Source organism: Chrysemys picta, chromosome 3, assembly GCF_011386835.1.
Source record: "Chrysemys picta bellii isolate R12L10 chromosome 3, ASM1138683v2, whole genome shotgun sequence".
NCBI classification, from domain to species: Eukaryota; Metazoa; Chordata; order Testudines; family Emydidae; genus Chrysemys; species Chrysemys picta.
The window spans coordinates 176653997-176678078 of record NC_088793.1 but is presented as its reverse complement, the minus strand read 5'-3'; the positions used below and the strand labels follow the sequence as shown (position 1 = coordinate 176678078).

Genomic DNA, 24082 nt, shown 5'->3' with positions numbered 1-24082 from the left:
CAATGGGATATGTTGCCTGTTACCGTCCAGTTTTTAAGTTCTCAGCCATTTTTTTAAACACATATCTTTATAAATTATACCCATACGACAGCATGGACTTTCACCTACTAGTACTAACAGGAAGCTCATATCTAGCACTTTTCATTTATAGATATCAATGTACTTTACCAAAAGAGGTAAGTATCATTATGTCCCTTTTATGGATGGGGAAACTGAAGCAGAGATAAGTGAAGTGACTTGCCCTGGTCACACACCAGGGCATTTACAGAATCAAGAATAGAATTCAAAATGCCTGACTCCCAGACCAGTGCCCAGAACACTAGAAAACACCACTTTCTCTCCTTTAGGAAAATGTGCGTTTGGTTTTGGAAAGGAGAAAGTTTTTTTTAAATTATTTTCCTCACCAGAGTCATTATCGTGAGCATCAGGGAGAGAAAGATGCATCCCATTGTGCTTTTTGATCATCGGCACTTCAGTCACACTGCTTCCTTTCTCAGAGCCACTGTAAGGAAACAAGATGGTGTTAGGTGGCCACTGACAGAATTAGGTCTTCAAAACATGCAGTAATCCAATTGAATGGCCATTAGATTTGATAGCTGTACAGGGAAGTGGCTGTTGAAAGGTACTGGGGAAAGAGTTTTGCTGATTTTTCTCAAAAAGATCTGAAAATTGTTCATGCTGAAACATCATTTTAGTCTAAAGAAAGTGGAGTGGAAAATAACACTCGATACTTACAGTAGGAAGCAGTCTTGCTCAGGCAGGGGATGGACAAGATGCTCTAACAGGGCTTTGCCATCTCTAATTTATTTGATTAGCTTTGGGTTCTGTGCAGAAAGCCCCAGCATCCTTGGTCTGTGAGTGTCTCTGCAGATCAGTCCACGGGAACATTGTTACTGGCTAGAATCAGGGCCAGAGGATTCTCTGCTGCATAGACCCTCCAGCACACCACAAGGCAGCACAAGGGGCCTGGACCACTGCTTCTCTGCATCAATTCAGAGTTGGTGCTAGCATGAGGATTTGGTTCATAGTGAAGGCAGTTCCACTCCTCTTGCACCAATGGTCTCCTACCACATACCTGCTAACCGATCATTTCAAGGGGATTAGCACCTTTCTCTCTCCCTCTGTTCTGCCTGAACAGAGGAGGAGAAAGACTACTACTTAAAAAATTACATTACGAGGAGTTCTTGTTCCCCAATTTATGATACATACACTTGCTCCCAGCTATGGTCTTATCCAGAGGCATCTGCAACAGCAGCAGTGAAGGGGGGGGGTCTTATCCCAGAGGAAAAAAGATGGAATATTTTGCCAGGCAGATCCTCTCCTATATTATGTCACAGCAGAACTCCATTTATAGTTATTTTTTGTGGGTGTTTTTTGGGGGGTGAAGGTGGGTAAGAACCAAAACACATCTCATGATTAGAGCACTTCTAACACTATACTAAAACTATACTACTATAAACTTATCTCAAAACTATTTACAATACAAATGTTCAAGATACTAGGGAAGTTGCGCTTGCAAAGCAAGAGCTACGAGTTTTCCAGCTAACTGTCATAGTCAGTAAGAAGGAACTGAAGTGGTGGTGGGTTGGTAGGGCCCTATATTCAGTGCCATGAAGGCGTGACCCCAGCAGGCGCCTGGTCCAACCTGATGGGTACTGCTAGGGGAAAAACCTTCCGGCTACCGTGCATGTAGCGCGCACACACCTAATTGGAATTGACATGAGCAATCACTCAAAGAAGAACAGAGGGATCATGATGTCTGCTCTCACAACTCACCAAAGTATTTAAAGGAAAGGTGGCTGCTTCCTGCCACTCTTTTCAGACACACATCAGAGTACACTGCTCACTATCTAGGTAATACTTATCTCAGGAACATTAATAAAGTTACCATGGAAGCATAATTGATCTGGAGGCCTTATCTTTGAGTTTAATCAATCCTCGCGCATGGACTGCATTCTGAGATTTTGGTTCATCTGATATTTCATGTCTGTGTTCTGGGTTTATTTTTGACCACAGATCAGCTTTATAATAGAGAAATATAACTAAGGACTGTCTTTGCCTGCTATATATTTGTGGCCTGAAGGCCTTTTATTATTAATATTATTATTATTACTGGTGCTCACAGTAGAAGTACTAAGTAGTTTTTTCTGAGTCTTTGAAATCCTACTTGAGATTCCTCACATGGGCTCTGAACCCCCAAGGGACTCCATGCTATCATTTGGACCTTCTCTCACAGAGCTCATTTCAGAACTGGGCCATGGTATCCCACAGGCTGAATTTTACTTGGAAATATCATCTGAAATTGCTGTTATTAACTTTAAGTGTTAAAACAACTGAAAAAAAGACCTACTTCTTCTTGCATCTTTGTCTTATCTATATAGGTATCTACAGAGCATCTGCAGTGATCTTCTTTTCTTGTGCTACTGACTGACGCCTAAAAGCAATGTCATGCTTATGGCGCAGTACACGTGGAGGAGTACTACATTAAAAACATTACTGACGTGAGGTAGAATATTGTACGTAGGTAGAAGTCAGCATTAAGAAGTCAATGTTTGACAGCAGTTACCATGCAGTGAAACCTAAGATACTAAATTATATCCCTATACATAGAAGAGATGATAAAATGTGCAGATGACAAAGATCAGCAGGGTGATAAATAATGACGAGCACAGGGCAGTCATGCAGAGTGATCAGGATTGCTTGGTATACTTGGCCCATTAAAACAGAATGCATTTTAATACAGCCAAATGCAAGATCCTAAATCTAGGAACAAAGAAAATAGTCCATCCTTACAGAATGGGGGGCTGTATCCTGGAAAGCAGTGACTCTGAAAAGGGCCATAGCGGACAACCTACTCAGCATGAACTTCCAGTGTGATACTCTCACGAAAAGGGCTAATACGACCCTTACATGTATTAAGCAGGGTAATAGTGAGGAGTAGAAGAGAGGTGATTTTACTTCTGTATAAGGCATTAGTGAAACTGACACTGGAATACAGTGTACAGTTCTGGTGTCCACATTTTCAAAAGGATGTTGAAAAATTGGTGAGTTTGCAGAGATAAACCACAAAAATATGTGAGAACTAGAAAAAATGCCTTATAATGAGAAACAAAGAGAATGCCTTAGAGTGAGAGATTTAAAAAGTTCAATCTGTTTAGTTTATCAAAAAGAAGATCAAGATGTGATTTGATCATGGTATATCGGTACCTTCATGGGGAGACAATACAAGATACTAAAGGGCTCTTTCATTTAGCAGAGAAAGGCATACCCAAGAACCCATGGCTGGATGTTAAAGCCAGACAAATCCAAATTAGAAATAAGGCACATTTTATTTTTAAACAGTGAGTGTAGTTAACCATTGGAGCAAACTACCAATGGAAGTTGTGGATTCTTCATCTCTTGATGTCTTCAAATCAAGACTGGATGCCTAGTAATGTGGGAAGGCATTTTCAAAGGATTAGTGCCCAGATTCCTTAGACCCCTTTGAAAATCCTACCTGTAATATTTTTAAAGCTCTCAGTCAGCCCTGTTGCAGTTGGCCTAACACAAGGGCATACTGGAAACTGTGTGAAATATTTGTGAAAAAAAAACACCAAGTCCCACTTCAATGGGACTATTTGTGTGAGTAAAGATTATTTACTGAGGATCAGACCCATATAGGCTGAAGCCTGTGGAGAATAATGATCCCAACAGGTCAGAGCTCATTCTTCTACTCACTTTCTAATGACCGCTTTTTTTGGTCTATTTTAATTGCTGGTGAGTTAACTCTGTAGGCAGTTTCTAATAATCCCTCAAGGAAGATACAAGTTTAAGCAGATACGTTTATGTATGTATAGTTCTTTTATAAAGTGTACATAAATACATACACAAACTGCTGAGGCTTGCAGATTCTTAGCAATGTACCCCTCTCCCCCCGCAACATTTCTGACGGTTACAGTCTTATCCAGTGGTGGGATAATATGTGCTAAGTACCATCAATGACACTGAAAGTGATACAGTGTGCAAGGCTTTTGTGATGAGAGAAAATCAACTTAGTAACTTGCACGCTCAAGATTTTTCCTTTTTCTTGGGGAAATAATGTGGGACCATGTCCTCTGCTGATATCAAACAACATAGCTCCATTGACTTGAATGGGAGCTGATGGGTGGTCGGCATTTTAGAAACAGTCAGGCCATGTAAGTGTGGATTTAGATGCCTAATTTTGAAAATCTTGGCCAAAAAGTGATTCTTTAACCTCAAATCCTTATTTTTATGAAGGTGGTAATTATATATAAAAATAACTCTTAAGGTCTTGGCTTTACTATGTATTTTTAAAAATTTGTATTATTTGTTGCCTTTCTGCAGAGCAGAATATCTTGAAAATTAAATCATAAGTTAATAGTATCTCCATTTCAAAGCTCAAATTTGTCAGACTGCACATAAAAAACTTACCTGTGCTGTGAAAAGTTATATACCATCTGCCACATATGCAACATGTGTCTACAGGTCACCAGAGCTTCTTCAGGTCCTTTATGCACCCGTTCTAGCTTTACTTTGGTGAAGAGTAAGCTACAAGACAAAAAAAAAAAAAAAAAAAAAAAGAAATCACTAGACTTTGCCAGGGTCTCATGCACAGAGTACACAGATCCATCAACACTCCGCTGGCTCCCAACAGATAGCATTATCACTTGCTTTGTGCATCTGGCTAAGGGGTGGAGTGGGGGAAATAGCCTCACTAGAATATGAGACACTTCTCTTTAGTTCAAGTTTGATATCCCACAGGAAATCAGAGCATTGACAATACTCCCTGACCACAGTCACATTGGTGGGACAGATCTAGCAAGGCAGTATTAGAAACAATGCATTTCAAAGCTAACCAGTATTTAAAAACACCATGAATCTTTTATTTTAGACAGCATAAAAAACCTCATAAGAATTGCCATAATGCACAGGTTGCCAAGACCAATGATCCTTCTAGTCTGGGATCCTTCCTATGGCATTGGCTTATAACATACATTGCAGAGAAAGGTGAGTAATAAACAAAACCATCCCCTGTTTACACCTGACCAATTATGTAATCCTATCTGCAGCAGGGAAACATTTCTTCCTGATCCTAGCTGGTGATCTTCTTATGCCCTGAGGCAAGAAGGTTGATAGCCCTTGTAAATTTTTGTCCTAGCTAATATAACTGCACATTCTATTCTTATTCCTAGAGAAACTGTATTTTCATCGAGTGCTGACATGCAGCAGAATTAGGGCACAGAGAGGTTATAAGAAGGAATCATTATTGACACAACCTATCAGTTGCAGCTAGAATGCCACTTAACTTGCTTTGTTTTTTTAATTGGTGAGATACTAAGTTTCTTATTTACTAATTTAAATTTAGCCCTTTCCTTTATATGTTACTGTAAAATCAAGGCAAAATACTGAATTTCTAATTAATTCAGTACGATAGCAGATTCATCTAAAATAAATATACATTAAAATACAGCAGTAATAAAATAGGTCCCTGGTCCTCCAGTCAGAATTGTGAGGATGGAACCTATGCCCATGTGGAACTTCACTGACTTTACACAGACAAGTTGTCTCAAAAGCAGACAAAACCCAAACCATGGTAGTTTTATAGATCAAAACCAACACCTTCAACTGCACTTGGAAATTAACCAACATAGACTATGGAGCACAGATCTACAGTAATATGCAGAGTGGGCAGTCACATTGTGCACTAATCAAAGTTTCCATGTGGCCTTCAGATGTAATCCCAAATAGAGCACATTTCAGTCTGAAGGTGACATGGATCACTATGGAGAAGTCCACAACTAAAAGCAACTGTAGCAATTTTATACCCAAACCTGGAAGAATAATGCACTCCTCTGAACATACCGAAGCAGTCAGGATCCAACAAGACTCCCATGCTACAAATTTAAGTGAGAAAAGGCAGCCAGGAACAAATATTCCCTTGGACATTTCCTCTGGTTGCTTCACTCCCCCACCATTATTTCTGTCTGATCTGAACTTGAAAAATGCTAGTAACAACATATCAAGTGCTGAGACATGCTGAGCCTCCCATTAAAATCGGGTGCTCCCACTAAAACATGGATGCTTATCAACTTTTAGGATTTGGTCCATGGATAATAAGAACACCACAAATGCTACAAGGTGTGCACTTAAAAATTAAATTTGGAGATGGCACAAAAAATGGGAGTGATAAATAATAATGGGAACAGGCTGATGCCTTGGTAAGATGGGTTCATTTGAACAACATGTTTTAATTCAGCCAAATACAAGGTCATACATCTAGGAGCAAAGAACGTAGGTTATACTTACAGAATGAAGGACTGTATTCTGGAACACACTGACAATGAAAAGGACTTAGGGGGTCATGACAGATAACTAAATGAATCTGAGCTTCCAGTGCAAAGCTGTTGCAATGAGAGCAAACACAATCCTCAGATATAAAAGTAGGGGAATATCGAATAGGAGTAGGGAGGTAGTATCATCTCGGTCTACGACCTCAGTGAGACCATTACTGGAACAAACTTTAAAAAATACTGAAAAATTAAAAAGAGTTCAGAAAAGAGCTAGGAAAATTATCTGAGGTCTGGAAAATATTCCTTTTAGTGAGAGACTAAAGAACCTCAATCTATTTAGTTTATCCAAGAGAAGGTTAAGCAGTAACTTGATCACACCCTACAAGAACCTACATGGGAAAGAGATTTCTCATATTAGATTGTTCTTTATATCTAGCAGAAAAAGGCATAATGAGATCCAATGGTTGGAAGCCACATCTAGACAAGTTCAGATTAGAAATAAGATGCATATTTTTAACAATGAACATTAACCATTAGAACAACATAGCTGAGGATGCGACGGATTCTCCATCATGATCTATAAAGCAAGACTGTATCTCTTTCTAGAAGACATGCTCTAGCTCAAACATAAGTTTTGGGCCTGATGTAGAGATCAATGGATGAGGTTTTCAGGAATCTATTGAACAGGAGGAGTCACATGATACACACCAGAAAAGCGAGGACAAAGAGCAATAATCAGTGGGTGAGTCTACAGTCATGGATGTTACAAACTACCAAATACAATATTAATGGAATAAAGGAACATTGGGATGAAGCAACTGGTGCCATACCTGTGAAGATGCTATAAAGCGAGGATATGATAAGAGTGTTTTCTTTCTCTGTCATATCTATCTATATAGATAATGTAGTTTAAACGAACCGTATAACATGCTTTAACACAGCAATTAAACACTAAAGAGACAAATACATGCAATTATTTCTCTTCTCATCATTAGACCACTTACTTGTTTACACTCAATGTATGAAAGCTTCCTTGGATGAATATGCAATGTTCTATTTCAGGAAAGATAGTAATTGGGAAAAAAACAACTAAGTCTCAGCAGGACATTATCTTCAATCATGAGACACAAGCACACAAGGGTAGAAAAAACACTTAACTCTTTAGCAACTATTTCTGCAGTGGAACATTACCGACTCTTAAAGATACCAATACTGGGTTAACTGCTGCAACAGTTAACCACTGGTAAGAGTTGTTCACATTATGTTATAATATCATTAACAAGGCTGGTGCACAAAGGGGAACAACATAAATGGCACAAAGAAACGGAAGCTATGTTGACAATAGAAGCACTAGAGATGCAGTAATACATAACGGTTGTCAGGTGGAAACGAAATCAGTACGTAAGACTAATTATATTTCCTAGCTTCTCAGAGGTTATTACAACAATAAAGAGGAAAACACTCAAATTAAATAGATGACAATGTCACTTTGATCTCTAGCTCTTGATTTTATTCTGAAGATAGAAATACGCTTGCTACAAATGTACCCAATGGATCTAGTTTCCCATCGGAGTGTGCATGCAACTCCCATCAACAGAAATAAAAGTTGTGTGCATAGACTGGACTTTATTGTGTTTTGTTAATATTCTTTTTATTGCACTCTTGTAGGGTGCTTGCAATATTAATTGAGTAGACTCATAACAGATTAAACATACAAAAATAGTATTGCAATTTTCAGTATAGAAATGGATAATTCCATTACTCAATGGAAATAAAAACAAAGTGATTTTGGTTAAGGCAAATTGCTAGTATTCATGGGTAGGAAGAGAGAGAAAGATACGCAGATCATTCTTGCTAATGAGAATAATCCCAGGGAAGATAATGCTGGAAAATAACTGGTAGCTGTTCTTCTATTTTATGTTAGATAGTAAAATCCTTAATGTAGGTTTCTTTTGTTAAATTTTATGTCTGTGCAATGCATCGAATAAAAGGGTCCCAACCCCAAATATGAACCTCTAGTCACTACCACGATACAAATAAATGACAATGTTAATTATTTCAAATTAATTCTTTACAAGATTGATTTTGATAGATGGATAGGTTTGTACACAGCTTTAAAGTTAGATTTCACTTGCAGAATATGCCCAAATATACTCTTGAGGGATTTCTGAACTTACAGGTCTAGTTCCTCAGCTCCTCTTATATCCCCTTTGTACTGCTCCAAAATCCTAAAGAAAAAATAAGTCTCTGTTTGAAACTACAGTGCTCCTTCACCAATTGTTATATCTTGCCTTAAAGTGAGATTCTAAATTCTTTGGGTCGATGACTGCCTTTTATTGTGGTTCAATTTCTAAATGCTTTATAAAGGGTTAATAAATGTTATTAGCATGCTACAGACATAAGTGCTACTGTTATAAAGAGCCATAAGCAGTAGGTGATGTTATGGATGGTTATAAACAATGGTTATCAACAACCTATTGACCTTTTGGACTAATATATAAAAATGGATTACCCATTCATTAAAGCACATATTAAGCATTTATTAAGCCTTTATAAAATATTTATAAATGGAATCTGAATATTAAATATGCTGCTTTTACTGTGTCTGTACAGCATCTAGCACCATTAGATCTCTTGGTGCTACCATAATACAAATAATAAATACTACTACTTTGGAATCTCAAAAAGCCATTAGAGCAGGGGTTCTCAAACTGGGGGTTGGGACCCCTCAGGGGGTTGCAAGGTAATTACATGGGGGGTGGCGAGCTGTCAGCCTCCACCACAAACCCCGCTTTGCCTCCAGCATTTATAATGGTGTTACGTATATAAAAAAGTGTTTTTAATTTATAAGGGGGGGTCGCACCCAGAGGCTTGCTATGTGAAAGGAGTCACCAGTACAAAAGTTTAAGAATCACTGCATTAGAGAATAATGAGCACTACATAATAATTTAGCTTTATGTACTGTCATTCACCACTCTTTTTTGGGCCCCAGTTCAGCACATCACTTAAACAGGTTCTTGAAGTTAAGCAGATGCCTTGGTTTTTTACTGAATCAGGGCCATAATCTGTTAATGTCTTCTTTCTTTAGTGGCCCGGATTCTCTAAATCCTAAACCTAAATACAGCACTATTTTTTTGAAACACTGAAGAAAGAAACAGTGATATGATCTCCCAAAATATGTAGAAAATTATCTAAATTAATTAGAGTTAAAATACTGATTTATTGTATCTAGATTTTTTTTTAAATGATAAGATTACATGTGTTTAAACAATACTAGCACATTTAGGAACGCACATCACAGAGACAAGAGAAATCTGGTTGCTACGTGCATCTCTGAATGAACTACTGAAGTCTATGCTGATCAAGCCATTGAATTAGTAAAGCAAGGCAGAGTTTTCTGGATTCCCTATGCAGAACTCCAAAAAATTTGGCGGGTTTCTGAGTGACTATTACATTGTTTTGTTCATCAGACCCATTAGCAATGCGATAAGTACTTCATAGAAGCAGATAAAGACAGTGGCTAGATATTTGAGAAGTAATCTGAAGAAGACAAAGAAAGAAAATTATAGTTTTCTGAAGAATTAATAAGATGATGAAAGAGTACCTGAAATTCTAGAATATGGAGGAACATAATTTTCCTGAAAAGGGGAGCTAGCTATAATCTAACAAAGGTAGCCTTTCACCACCAATAATCCGTTTATGTTTTGCTACAACAACAAACAACAATTTTCATGGTGGAAACTATTCTAGTAAGAAAAAATAACAAATCTAAATGCATGGCTGTTTCTTAAAAACTTAAAAAAATAAAAAATCTCCTATGTCCTGAGACAAAGTGTTGAAAATTTGGGGTTAAAAGAAAGATTTATTGGGGAAAAAAAAAAAAGAAAAAAAAAAAAAAGAAAAAGGAAAAAGGGTGGACATGTCAGGGAGTGGGAGGATAGGGCATAGAAAAATAGTGTGGAGAATTGAATGCTGAATTCAAGCTCTCTGTCCTGATATTCAAAGGCCAACGTTAGAGTTCTACTGGAGAGATCCATTTTCCTTCCAGACATGACCTCTCATAACAGTTATATTCCTGGGAAGCTACGAAACTCCCATTCAACATGGGGAGGCTTGTGAGTGTAGGAGATGGAACTTTCAAAGGAGCTGGACCTAGACTATGGAACTTACTCCTACATGAGATAAAAATGACTATAAACCTCATCATGGTCACAACTAAATGCAAATAGATTTATCTGGCTTGGTTTTCCTTTAACAAGGTACACCTCACCCCTTGCTGCTACTTCTACAGGAGAGAGATATTCGTTATTATTATACTTATTACAATAATTGTGAGGTACTCAGATGGTGAGGAGGGTCATGCAAGCGTTTAGCCTGACTATTTATTTGTTAAACTGTGACTCTCAAGTCGCATGTAAAATGTGACAAATGATTAAAGCTGCAACAAGAAAATTCAGGCAAACTTATTGCCTCTCTTAGGATCATAAACCCACAGATGAGAGCTCTGAATTAGGATGAGGACCAAGTTAGCAGTAACTGGGTAACTTTACCATTTTAAATAATAATCAGTACCTCTTTCAATCTAGCACTTTTTCATCAGTAGATTTCAAAGTGCTATACAAAGATAGGTAAGCACAAGGACCTGTGTGGGATGCTTTTTCTATGGGATTTTAGAAAGGATAGGTCAGTACCAAGACACAAACAGAAAAAATTCCCTTATTTAGTATTAGGATTCCCCATCACTTTTGGTCCCTATAGATTGTAACAGCATTGCTTGTTTTCTCACTTGGCTTTATGTCACTGAGTTGTAAAGTTCAGATGTGGAGTTTTGGGCCAGATCTCTCTCTAGTTACGGGCATGTCTCAAGCTCAATATTGGACTGTTTAATGTATGTATTCTTTGAAAATCCTTTTAAAGCTATGCTAAGGACTAGCTCATTAGGCTAAGATGTGTCTTGCTCACTTGGTCAGGGTCATACTGATTGACAGATTTGGGGTTGGGAAGGAATTTTCCCTTTAGGTCAGATTGGCAGGGATTCTGGAGGGTGGGGGGGAGGGTCATCTTCCCCGGCCGCATGGGGGTGGTTTGCTCGCTGGGATCACCTAATCAATTCCCTGCCATTGCAGGGACCTCTGGCATTGGTGGCACCGTGGTCTCTCCTGTTCTCTACCTTAGTTTTCTGAGTACTGAAATGTTTTGGTCTCACTAAAGTCTTTGGTCTTAATATAGGGGTATCTAAGGTATGTCTTCACTATCGGCCAGATCGGCGGGCAGCGATCTATCCAGCGGGAATCAATTTATTGCCTCTAGTCTAGACGCAATAAATCGATTCCTGTACTCCAGCTCGTCGAGAGGCGCAGGCAGAGTCGACAGGGGAGCGGCAGCAGTCGACTCACCACGGTGAAGACACCACGGTAAGTCAATCTAAGTACATCGACTTCAGCTACGTTATTCATGTAGCTGAAGTTGCGTAACTTAGATTGATCCCCGCCCCCCCCCCAGTGTAGACCAGGCCTAAGTGAAACTTAATGGCCTGTGATATGCAGGAGGTCAGATTAAAGCTAATGTAAAAGTATGTCTAATTTTAAACACCCATTTCTGTCCAAGTAGAAGATCAATGATGTCTCATAACTTAGCAGTCATCTTACCAGCTGCAGTCACCTTGAATCATATTAGAGAAATCCATCTCTATAATTTGCTGAAGTGTGCACACAACTCCTCCTTTGCCCTTTGGCTTGCATTCAGTTCTTTCTTTGCTTATAATTTCAGGGTACACAAGATATTCACTTGGTAAACCTGAAAAGCCTTTTCAATCTTCACTCTTTTTGGCAAAGCATGAAAAGCAAAGCAGTGGCAGTTCCAAGTTCCACTGACCTTAATGCTACTTTTGCTTTTAACTGTAACTGACTCCTCAGGCAAGAGAGCAAATATCAGCCACCAGTGCTTTTGCTAATAACTTTTCCCTGAGGATCCAGACTTTACAAGGGTTATAATCTAATTTATTAATCCTCTGTATTTATAGCTTATTCCCAACAAATGACTGGGTCTGATCCAGATTTTGATCACCTCGGACTATTGAGCACTAATTTGATCTGAGTTTATCTACATTTGTATTTAATGACTCCTAAATGTCCATATGTCAGTACTGACCATTAAGTGCTGAACTTCAATATCTTTCTGTTCCCACAGAATTAATGTAACTGATGTGGTAATCCCTAGAACCATATAGTTCCTTTTCCCCAGCTATAAAACAGGTAATATAAACAGTACAAAGCAATTATTATTTTCAGGTAAAATATTGTAATTTTGTTTATAAAGCACATCTTTCTCCATCAAGGCTCATAAGGTGCTGTACATCATAATAAAAACATAATAAAAATGGAATTAGAACATTTTAAAATTCACACAGAAGTAGTTTCACTATGAACGAAGAGGGAAACATATTAAATGTATAGCCAAAAGTGGCTATAGTAAAAACACATCTGTAGTAAAAGAGCTGAGGTGTTTGTTAAAAAGTGGGGCGAGATGAGCTGGGATGGATATTGCAGGAGAAAGAATTACGCACGCCAAGTTTAGATGCGACCTCTTACGACCTGAGTGGTAGCAATGGGACACCTAAAAGGTGGTGTCAGAATACACATAGCTGCCCTAATGAGGCTCAGGGAAGAAGTCTTGAATATAATCAGGTTCTATGTTGTTCAGTTTTTAAAATCAAAGAATGCCAACATAAAACCCAAACTGCCACTTTGCCCACAGCCAGTGTAAATAACACAGGGCGGACAGAGTATGATCATGATTGCTCATACCAGTTATTAAACCATGCTGCTGCATTCTAAGCAAGTCGGAGTAGCAGAGCTGTCCTGCTGTCAACTGTGCAAAGAGGTAGTTACAATAATTCAGCCTTATGTTCACAAGAGCATATGTTGCTGCGGAAGCTCATCATGGGAAAAGGAGGCACAGACCACTCATGAGAAAAAAATGTGGACTCAGATCTTTCTACAGGAAGGGAATGATGGAAAATGACACAAACTCTTAACCTGACTCTCTTACTATGAAAGAATCCCTTCAATAAATTGGGGTAGAGGGAGCAAAGTCACCTATTAGTATTGTTCATTATGATTTAGATGGGGATGGTATTCATATTGTGGTAGATACTTTCCAAAAAGAGTTCTGTCTTCCCAATGTTGAGACAAGGGAACTCTTATGCATTTTCCTAATTTAAGTAAAGCACTGGCAATACTTACCCATAATGGTAGTTCCTGTTTTAAAAAGTTTCAGTAAGTCACACACCACTTGCTTTAAACAACCAGCATGGACAAGGGTTCAACAAATGGTTGAACCCAAGCACATCCTCAGGGAAGGAAACTAATTGGGAGCACTGGCTTGTGCAGTCACACATCCCAGACTCAGCTGGTCTCAAAGATTATCACAAAATCCTCACAGTAATTAACTGAAGAAATTACCAATGCTGAGAGGCAATTTGGATCAATTGCTACCAATCTCAAAGAATTCAGAAAGATGGTTAGGTGAGGCAGGAGCATCGGAAGCTCCTTAAAAGTGGGGGAGGACCACCTGTGCCTGTGCCTGCCCCTTCCCCCAAGGCCCCACTTCTTTCCCTGTGGCCATTGAACCAAACTAAACCCTGTATATAATGGAACCATATAAACCCTGTATATAATGGAAACCACTTCAAGCTGCCACACACCCCCAGCATCCCTAGTTCCAGCACCTATGCCCAAGGCCCCGCCGCAGTGCTGCCCCTTCCTCCCAGGGCCCCGTCCTCACACCGCCCCTTCCCCTGAGCTCCTGCCCCCCACTTGCTCCTCTCCACCCCTCCCCCATTGCTCACCCTTATGACCAGTAAAAAGTGTTGGAGCCATGGCCCTCTGGCCCAACCTGTTCCAGCACCCCTGAGCTAAGGACAAGATGAAACACACATATCCATGCACACCTTTAGTTAGTTTTGTAAATTAGAATCCAGTAACAAGGTACCCAAAGACCTTATGAAATAAGCCTTTGTGTAAGTCTCTTTTCAAATGAATCTCTCTACCCTGAACTCCTTAATCTACCACACTGCCAAGAGAGACAAGGCAGGTGAGGTAATAGCTATTATTGGACAAACTTCTGTTGGGGAGAGAGAAGCTTTCAAGCTTACACAGAGCTCTTCTTCAGGTCTGGAAAACTGAGGGCAGATCTACACAACAGAATTACTTTGGTATAATTTATGTTGCTCAGGGCTGTGAAAAATCCACACCCGAGTAATGTAGTTATATGGACTTAAGCTCTGGCGTAGACAGCGCTTTGTTCATAGGACATCTCCTGCTGACATAGCTACCGCCTCTCGCGGAGGTGGATTAACTACGCGGATGGGAGAACTCTCTCCCATCAGAGAAGAGTATCTTCATTAAAGCACTACAGCAGCACAGCTGCACCGATGCAACATTTTAAGTGCAGATCTGCCCTCACTCAGGCCATGTCTACACTAGCGAGCTTACAGTGGTACAGCTGTACCAATGCAGCTGTGCCACTGCACGATCACTCGTGTAGCCGTGTAGCCGCTCTATGCTGATGGGAGAGAACTCTCCTGTTGAGATCATAAAACCACCTCCACAAGCAGCGGCAGCTATTTCGGCGAGAGACGCTCTCCTGCTGACATAGCACTGTCCACATCAGCGATTCTGTCAGTGTAACTTATGTCACTCTGGAGTGTGGTTTTTTTCACACCCCTGAACGACATAAGTTATACCAACAAAAGTGGTAGTGTAGACAAGTCCTCAGATTGTCCCAGCTAAATACAAGATGGAACAGATTGTTTAGCTTAAGCAGTTAATATATATTTCAAGGGACCATTCAAGGTGAAGTGGCCTGTTAACACCCCTCCAGTCACAGGGAAGAAATGGGTGGGGGGAAGCAGTTTGTGTGTGTGTAAGCTCGAATGCTAGTCTGCACTACAAAATTAAGTCAACCTAAGGGTATGTCTACACTGCACAGTTGTTGCCAAAACTTTTGTCTTTCACGGGGGGGCTTTTTTAAGTACCCGTGAAAGACAAAAGTTGCAAAAGTGCCGACAAAATACCGCAAAAGAGTGTTCACACACGCTAACTTTTAGCGACAAGGCTGTGTCGACACAGCCTTGTCACTAAAAGCTACATAGTGTAGACAAGCCCTAAGTTACGTGAACATACAGCCACCACAGTAATTGAATTGGTTTTACACATCCACACTTGGCTCCTTGTGCCGGCGGTGCATGTCCTCACCAGGTGTGCTTGCACTGATTTAACTGCCAGGTTGGGCATTGTGGGATGGATTCTGAAAGGCAGCAACAGGCAATGTAAGTAATGCAGCATCTACAGCAGTGGTTCTCAAACTTTTGTACTGGTGAGCCTTTTACATAGCAAGCCTCTGTGTGCGACCCCCCTTTTAAATTAAAAACACTTCTTTACATATTTAACACCATTACAGATACTGGAGGCAAAGTGGGGTTTGGGATGGAGGTTGACAGCTTGCAACCCCCCATGTAATAACCTTATGGCCCCCTGAGGGGTCCCGATCCTCAGTTTGAGAACCCCTGATCTACAGTGACACTGCATCAACCTAACTACATTGACTTAAGTGCTATGCCTCTCGCAGAGTTGGAGTTATTAAGTCAGTGTAGTGGGCGAGTTACATCGGTGGGAGCTACATTTTAGTGTAGACGCTTACAGAGTTAGGTTGATGTAGAGGGTCTTACGTTGACCTAATTCTGTAGCATAGACCAGGCCTCAGCAACAGAAGTTGGTCTAATAAAAGATATCACATCACTGGCCCTTGGTCTCTCTAATATCCTGGGACCGTCACAGCTACAACAACACTGCGTACTGTGCCTAGATACAGTATTCATCAACAGAACTGTATTAGCCACTTGTGGTTGGAGCTTCCCATAAAACTACCATTAAGATTTTTGTTACATATGCCACTCCTGCCTTAAGTAAGACATCTGCTATTACAGATACCAATTTCTCTTCCCTAAAGGATCATTTTAATCAGAAATTGCCAATGCAAAAAAATCAGACAGACCGACCTTCTTTACGCATAGAATGAGAGTAAGTGTTGAGTTATGTTGGTTTATCCCCATTGTTATTGGTACATTAATGCTACAATATAATTGGAATTTGTTTAAATCATTATACAAGAGAAGGATATCAGCCAACCACAGCCTGGGAAAAACAATCAAACAACTCTGAAATTATTGACACTTTGCCCTAGTCTACACTGGGGGGGGGGGGGGGGGGAAGAGGCGGGGGGAGGAGGTTCGACCTAAGATACGCCGATTTCAGCTATGTGAATACTGTAGCTAAAGTCGGCATATCTTAGGTCGACTTACCTGGCTGCGAGGACGGCAGCGAGTTGACTGCTGCCGTTCCCCCGTCAACTCCACTTCCGCCTCTCGTGAGCTGGAGTTCCGGAATCGACGGAGTGCGATCGGGGATTGATTTTATCGTGTCTACAATAGACGCGATAAATCGATCCCTGATAGATTGATCACTACCTGCCGATCTGGCGGGTAGTGAAGACCTGCCCTTTGTGTGTCCTAACTCAATTCTTCCTTTCAGAGTCAGCCTTTGGGCCCTTGACCATGGCTTGCCCAGATCTAAGCAAACTAGAAATGGAAAGGAAAATCTGATATTTTATTTAAAAACCACTACTGCATGTGTGTTGCTGTATATCTTGTGAAGAGAGCCTTGGTAACACAGAAGTCAATATGAACTGATTGCTAGGGTTGAAAGCTGAGATTTTTCAAAGGGGCCTAAGGGAATTAGGCACCCAAATCCCATTGAATTTGAATGTGAGTGGTGCACCTAACTCCCTTAAGGTCCTCTGGAAACCCCAGCCTAAAGGAGCAAGCAGGGCCCCACTGTCAGAGGAGGAGGTGAAGAATCTAAAGATTTCCTCCCCCAGCAGAGGCACAAACATGCGCATTCAAACATGATTTCCTCCCTCTGCGAATGCTTGCACACACACACTTTTTATGTAAAAAGAATTGATTATGTTTGGGTGTGTCCCCATGAAACACCTCCCTTATGGTTCCCAAAATCTCAGGCCAGCCCTATGCATAGTGGTCTGATAACAGATGGCAGGAATTAGATCTATTTGGGGCAGGGAGGCAACAATAAATTGTCTCACGGACCTACCCAAAAAGCCAGTTCTGTTTCCTTCCCGCAGAGGCCAGCCTCTCAAACACTCACTCACTTTTTGATCCAGTCCTTGAGTAACAGTTCCGGCCTGAACCTCACTTCCAAAGAGACATCAGTGGAAAGTCAAGGAAAACAGTAGCACAGATCCAACAGCTGGTGACAAAAGCTGAGGGCTGATTCTAATTTACCTTTTTGCTCTTTTGATACCACTCTGGCACTGTGAAGAGGCCTTAATCTGGGTATTAATTACAGTTACCTGCACTTCCATGTCCCTTTACACTGCCAGAATGGTGTAAAGGGCCTTAGTGTAAATGTAAAATCAGACCCACTGACTGTTTATGTACTAGATGGTCACATCTTGTTTTGTCTTAGAGTGCAACAGGATTAAGTATCATTGAGTTGGAGTAAGCTCACAGCAAAGGCCTGCTCGTTTATTAACTGCCTCAGCTTAACTTCAGTGCTGAGTCACCTGCAAGAGACAGTTAATTCCTTGTATGCTCTTCTGCCACAGCCATTATGCCTTCATTAACTTTCTCTGCGCTTCTGCTAATGCACTAGTCATGTCATCAATTAAAAAAATTGGAGCACTGCTTTTTTGTTAACATCATCAACATCAAAGTTGCTGTCTTTTCAAATAACTCCATCTTCCTTGCAGAGTTTGCTGACATTAAGGGCATATTCACTAGTTAAATTAGTGCAAGCAGCATTGCCTGAAAACATTCATAGTTTTAGACGAATGTATCTATCCATACACATGCTTTTTATATGTATATGCACACAGACCCATAGCCTACACTATACAGTACAACCTAAGGCTACATCTACACTACAGCTGGGATCGACGCTCTGAGATTGATCCACCGGCAGTCGATTTAGCGGGTTTAGTGAAGATCCGCCAAATCAACAGCAGATTGCTCTCCAGTCGACTCCCGTACTCTACCCCCAATGAGAAGAGTAAGGTAAGTCAATGGGAGAGTTTCTCCCGTCGACCCTCCGCGGTATAGACCGTGCGGTAACTCGACCTAAGCTATGTCGACTCCAGCTACATTATTCATGTAGCTGGAGTTGCGTAGCGTAGGTCGACTTACCGTGGTAGTGTAGACAAAGCCTAAGAGTTACGAACACCAGAGTTACAAACTGACCAGTCAACCACACACCTCATTTGGAATCAGACGTACACAATGAGGCAGCAGCACAACCAAAAAAAAAGCAAATACAATACAGTACTGTGTTAAATGTAAACTACTAAAAAAAATAAAGGGAAAGCAGCATTTTTCTTCAGCATAGTAAAGTTTCAAAGCTATATTAAGTTAATGTTCAGTTGTAAACTTTTGAAAGAACAACCATAACGTTGTATTTAGAGTTATGAACATTTCCGAGTTACAAACAACGTCCATTCCCAAGGCGTTCGTAACTCTGAGGTTCTACTGTATATAAATACAAATATGAAAGAGAGATTGAACTCATGACCAGGGATTAAAGGTTTGATAGGCACGAGTCTGGAATGACTGCACGTTAGCTCACCTATTGAGTGTGTAGAATCTTACACCATCACTTCATCATTTATTCTGTTTATTTATTTAAATTACACAAGGAGAAAAAGCATCTATTCTGAACTTTAGGTGTCCTTAACATAATTTTCAAGCAATAATATACATCTAGCATCTTCCCACAAACATAATCAAATGTCTCAATATATATACACAAATTTCAGCCCTTTATCATAGTTCCCTCCCAACCTCCTTTCAAAAACAAGGTTCGCAACTTGTCCTGAAGGTCAATGAATTTTGGCTGTTTCAGCCCAGGATGATGAGTGAATTCTCCCTCTAGAAGAATGCGTTGCCATAAATCCATAATCTTTTCTACCAAGAGGGATCCAGATTGAGTGTCTCTGCTAACCACTAGTGCAACAGCATGGCACAGGGTGAAAGGCAGGTCTCTCAGATAAGGCGGTCCCAGCCCATTTGGGATTTTCAGGTCAAAGCCAATACTTTAGACTGTAACCCAATGATGAGAGGCACTCAGCAGACTATTGCTGGTGTGAAGGAAAAGTAGGCATAGGTTAGTAGAAAACTAAAGACAACACAGAAGCCTTCACGAGTAACAACAGGCTACCTGGTAGAAAAGGAAGCTGTCTCCGACACAGTTCAAGATGGGGTGTAGTATTCCTCTTTGACATTGCCTTCTTAGAAAGGATTCCTTCTTTCTATCCTTCAACAAAACTAAGCCCTCCCACTCTCAAAAACTTTATAGAAACTAGTGTATCAATTAATTGCTGTTAACTCATGAAATTAACTAAAAAAATTTAATCATGATAAAAAAAATAATCGCAATTAATTGCCGTTTTAATTACACTGTTAAACAGTAGAATACCAATTGAAATTTATTAAATATTTTGGATGTTTTTCTACATTTTCATATATATTGTATTCTGTGTTGTAACTGAAATTGAAGTGTATATTATTTTTGATTGTAAATATTTTCACTGTAAAAATGACAAACAAAAGAAATAGTATTTTTCAATTCACCACATACAAGTACTGTAGTGCAATCTCTTTGTCGTGAAAGTGCAATTTACAAATGTAGATTTTTTGGTACAATGTAATACTCAGTCCACTCAGTCCTACTTCTTGCTCAGCCAATCGCTAAAACAAATAAGTTTGTTTACATTTACAGGAGATACTGCTGCCCTCTTCTCACCAGAAAGTGAGAACAGGCATTTGCATGGCACTTTTGTAGCCGGTATTGCAAGATATTTACATGCCAGATATGCTAAACATTTGTATGCCCCTTCATGCTTCGGCCACCATTCCAGAGGACGTGTTTCCATGCTGAATAAAAAAATAATGCGTTAATTAAATCTGTGACAGGAGAGAATTGTATGCCCCCTGCTCTGTTTTACCCGCACTCTGCCATATATTTCATTATATAGCAGTCTTGGATGATGACCCAGCACATGCTGTTCATTTTAAGAACACTTTCACTGCAGATTTGACAAAACACAAAGAAAGTACCAATGTGAGATTTCTAAACATAGCTACAATACTCAACCCAAGGTTTAAGAATCTGAAGTGCCTTCCAAAATCTGAGAGGGACGAGGTGTGGTGCTTGCTTTCAGAAGTCTTAAAAGAGCAGCACTCCGATGCAGAAACTACAGAACCCGAACCACCAAAAAGGAAAATCAACATTCTGCTGGTGACATCTGACTCAGAGGATGAAAATGAACATGCATTGGTCTGCACTGCTCTGGATTGTTATTGAGCAGAACCCGTCATCAGCATGGAGACATGTCCCCTGGAATGGTGTTTGAAGCATGAAGGGACACATGAATCTTTAGCACATCTGGCACGTAAATATCTTGCGACGCCGGCTACAACAGTGCCATGAGAACACCTGTTCTCACTTTCAGGTGACATTGTGAACAAGAAGCAGGCAGCATTATCTCCTGCAAATGGAAACAAACTTGTTTGTCTGAGCAATTGGCTGAACAGGAAGTAGGACTGAATGGACTTGCAGGCTCTAAAATTTTACATTGTTTTATTTTTGAATGCAGTTTTTTTGTACATAATTCTATATTTGTAAGTTCAACTTTCATGATAAAGAGACTGCACTACAGTACTTATATTAGGTGAATTGAAAAATACTATTTCTTTTGTTTTTTTACAGTGCAAATACTTTAATCAAAAATAAATGTAAAGTGAGCACTGAACACTTTGTATTCTGTGTTGTAACTGAAATCAATATATTTGAAAATGTAGAAAATATCCAAAAATATTTAAATAAATGGTATTCTATTATTGTTTAGCAGTGCGATTAATTGCATGATTAATTTTTTTAACTGCACGATTAATTGCAAATAATTTTTTTAATTGCTTAACAGCCCTAATCGAAACCCAACCTCTCACACAGGTGATCAGTAGGTTTTTTCTTTCTCTCCAATTATAAAAATTTCAATTCCCAGGTTGAAGAGTTTGAACCTCTATTACAAATGGAGAGTTCAAGCTGATTTTCAGCAAAGCAAAGCCGCTGGAGGTTCTCCTTTCTAGATTTTTTAAGCACTCTCCTTTATCCTGTGTGCAATATAGTTTACCCGAAAATGAAAGTTGAATGACAACAACACAGCTTCGTATCATAGCACAAGAAACCTTAAATGAGAACTGAACAGTTTATCCATGGCATGTAATTTTATTAAATCAATATAGTATCTAGACTGTGAGTGGGTAGGTTGAATATCACGCTCCCAACAGTAGCAGAAGGTCAATCCCTTTCTTCAAGATTTTCACTTCCCTTCTGGACTGAACAACCAACAAGGGCAGTTTGTGCAGCTAAAAGCCTTGTGGCAAAATCTGGGAATCTGAACAATCAAAGGACTTTTCCTTCTTGATTTTAAAGGCAGGTTGCCGAGAGCACACTAAACACGGTGACTAATCAGTGATCGCTACCAAAAACATCAACAGGAAACAAAAGAGATATATCCACCACTATCACTGCCTTCAGGAAGTGGAAGTGATAGAAAATATAATAAGCTGCAAAGGATCTGGCTGTTATGGAATCTTGGTATTTTAAATGCCTGCCGTAGCAATAAACAAAAGTATTAATGTTTCCTCTTGGATTATAAACTTGGGTCTCCATTCTGCTAACATGCATATGAGTAACTTTACTCACTTGTGCAGTCTAATTGAACTCAGTGGGACTATAGAGTATAAAGCTACTCAGCTGCATGTATGTTTGCAGGACTGGGACCTTCTGGCCCTGATGGGTTCAGGGAGCTCTCTCTCTTTTCATAGCTCTCATTACCCACACAAGACACCTGGTAAGCTCATGGCGTTCAGCACAGAATCAGTTAAATGCAACACTCAACATAACATAAAGTGGCCAATTAAACAGCTGAATCAGTGATGCAACACTCAACATAACAATTAATCCATCCCTGTATCACGTGCAGAGTATTTTGGTTTATATTTAATTATTGCACATAATATCCTCTCCTCAGTGCAGCAGATTGTGTGTTTCCGTTACAGTGTGTCTGTACATTTTAAACTAAGGTTTAACTCTTTTTAAAAAGAATGAATCAGATTTTCAAAGGGACTCCTACATTTATTCATGTGTCGAGGGAGAAGGGCACAGAGCTAAAGCACTAACATGGTCTCCAATCTACCAGTGCTGAGTGACCATCCCCAGTACTCTCCAAGGAGTACAGAACTGTACACCTCACTTTCATTTCCAGTTGCTGTGCACTTTACCAAGAACAGAACAACTCTGAAGATGAATGCAGTGGCACTCTCTTTAGGCACCCCTTGGAGGGCGGAGTGGTGGGATCTGTCCTATGAAGTAAATATCAGCACTAACATCCAAGTCACCTTACATCTGTCAAGAACTTGTCAGGGCTTGGAAGATCAATCAGAATCCTGATCCATGTGGCTAGAACACCTACTAATTAATTTTGTGCCAAGATAATAAAGGATATGGTGAGCAGTAGTGTACTCACAGTATGGTTGTATAAATTATGCAACAAGATACAGATCAATAAAAAGCCCCTGTAGAATTAATAAAACATTTCTACCAGACTTGGCACATTTACGGAAACTTGCACATTATTCATACCGCTGCTAGTGTGAAACACTACACCACCATTCAATCATATTAGTAAATTAGAAACACAAGACTTGGCTTTGCCATACACAAAGAGGAAGCTCAGCTTCAAACACATTTTCCTCTTTAAAATGCATTATGCAGTGCTGTCAAGCTGTCTGAAATATTGGAAGTGACCTCACTTTCTAAATTTAAAAATATATATATTTTGGTTGTTACTGTATGTCTGCCTTCCAAACTCTCTCAGTCAGAGGGAGGGAGGAACAAATTTTGCACTTGGCACTTTGGCCTGATCCAGCAAATCACTCAGGCACATACTTACCTTTAAGCATGTAAGGCAGTCCCCTTGAAGAGTTCTATGGCCTGTGTTATACAGGAGATCAGACTAGATGATCACAATGGTCCCTTCTGGGCTTGGAATATATGAACGGAAAATGTGATAGTCTTTTCTGGATGTTGAACTTTGCAGAGGACAAAATATAAATGAGCCAGACACAAAATTGCCAAAGATTGTCAGCTGAGTTTTAGAGCTCTTCACACAATTTGGTAAGTTTCTGGAAAAAAACCCACTAGTTCTGGGGTGCATATGTACAACCCAGTGAGCCAGACCCTTGAAACAGGACAGTCAGGTTACCAAGTGTTCCCAAAGGCAGAGCTTTCTATAAGAGGGAGCCTGTTCAGTGAGAGGAAGATGCAGTCAGTGGATGGGGCTCTCCACACCAACCAGGTGGAAGGTGTGGGAGGAGATACCTGCATGGAACTGGGGCTGCAGCTTAGGAAAGCCCAGGCATCAGGGTCTGGGTTTCCAGAAGGAACTATAGAGTCTATGAGTGATGTAGGTTGTGTTGAGTTGATCCTGAACGGTTGTGTTAAATAAAGAAAACCTCGAAGAAAAGGACTGACATTCTGCTGCTGTTGGGAGCTTGCTTTTCAATCTTCTGGCAGGAGAGCTGGCCTACAGGCTCACAGTCTAGATAGTATATTGATTTAATAAAATTACATGCCATGGATAAAATTTTAATTTTC

The 24082-nt window shown here is 40.0% G+C and overlaps 1 protein-coding gene across 5 annotated transcripts in view; it reads right to left on the bottom strand.

Moving 5' to 3' along the window:
* Positions 1-24082, bottom strand: part of TTC7A (tetratricopeptide repeat domain 7A) — a 280895-nt gene that overhangs the window by 92421 nt on the left and 164392 nt on the right. For all 5 annotated transcript variants that reach the window (XM_065589566.1, XM_065589568.1, XM_005311464.5 and 2 more), the window contains 2 exons: positions 4432-4548; positions 405-502 (listed from right to left, as the gene is read on the bottom strand). In XM_065589566.1, the coding sequence (XP_065445638.1) occupies positions 405-502; positions 4432-4548 (215 nt within the window). The remainder of the gene's footprint in view (positions 1-404; positions 503-4431; positions 4549-24082) is intronic.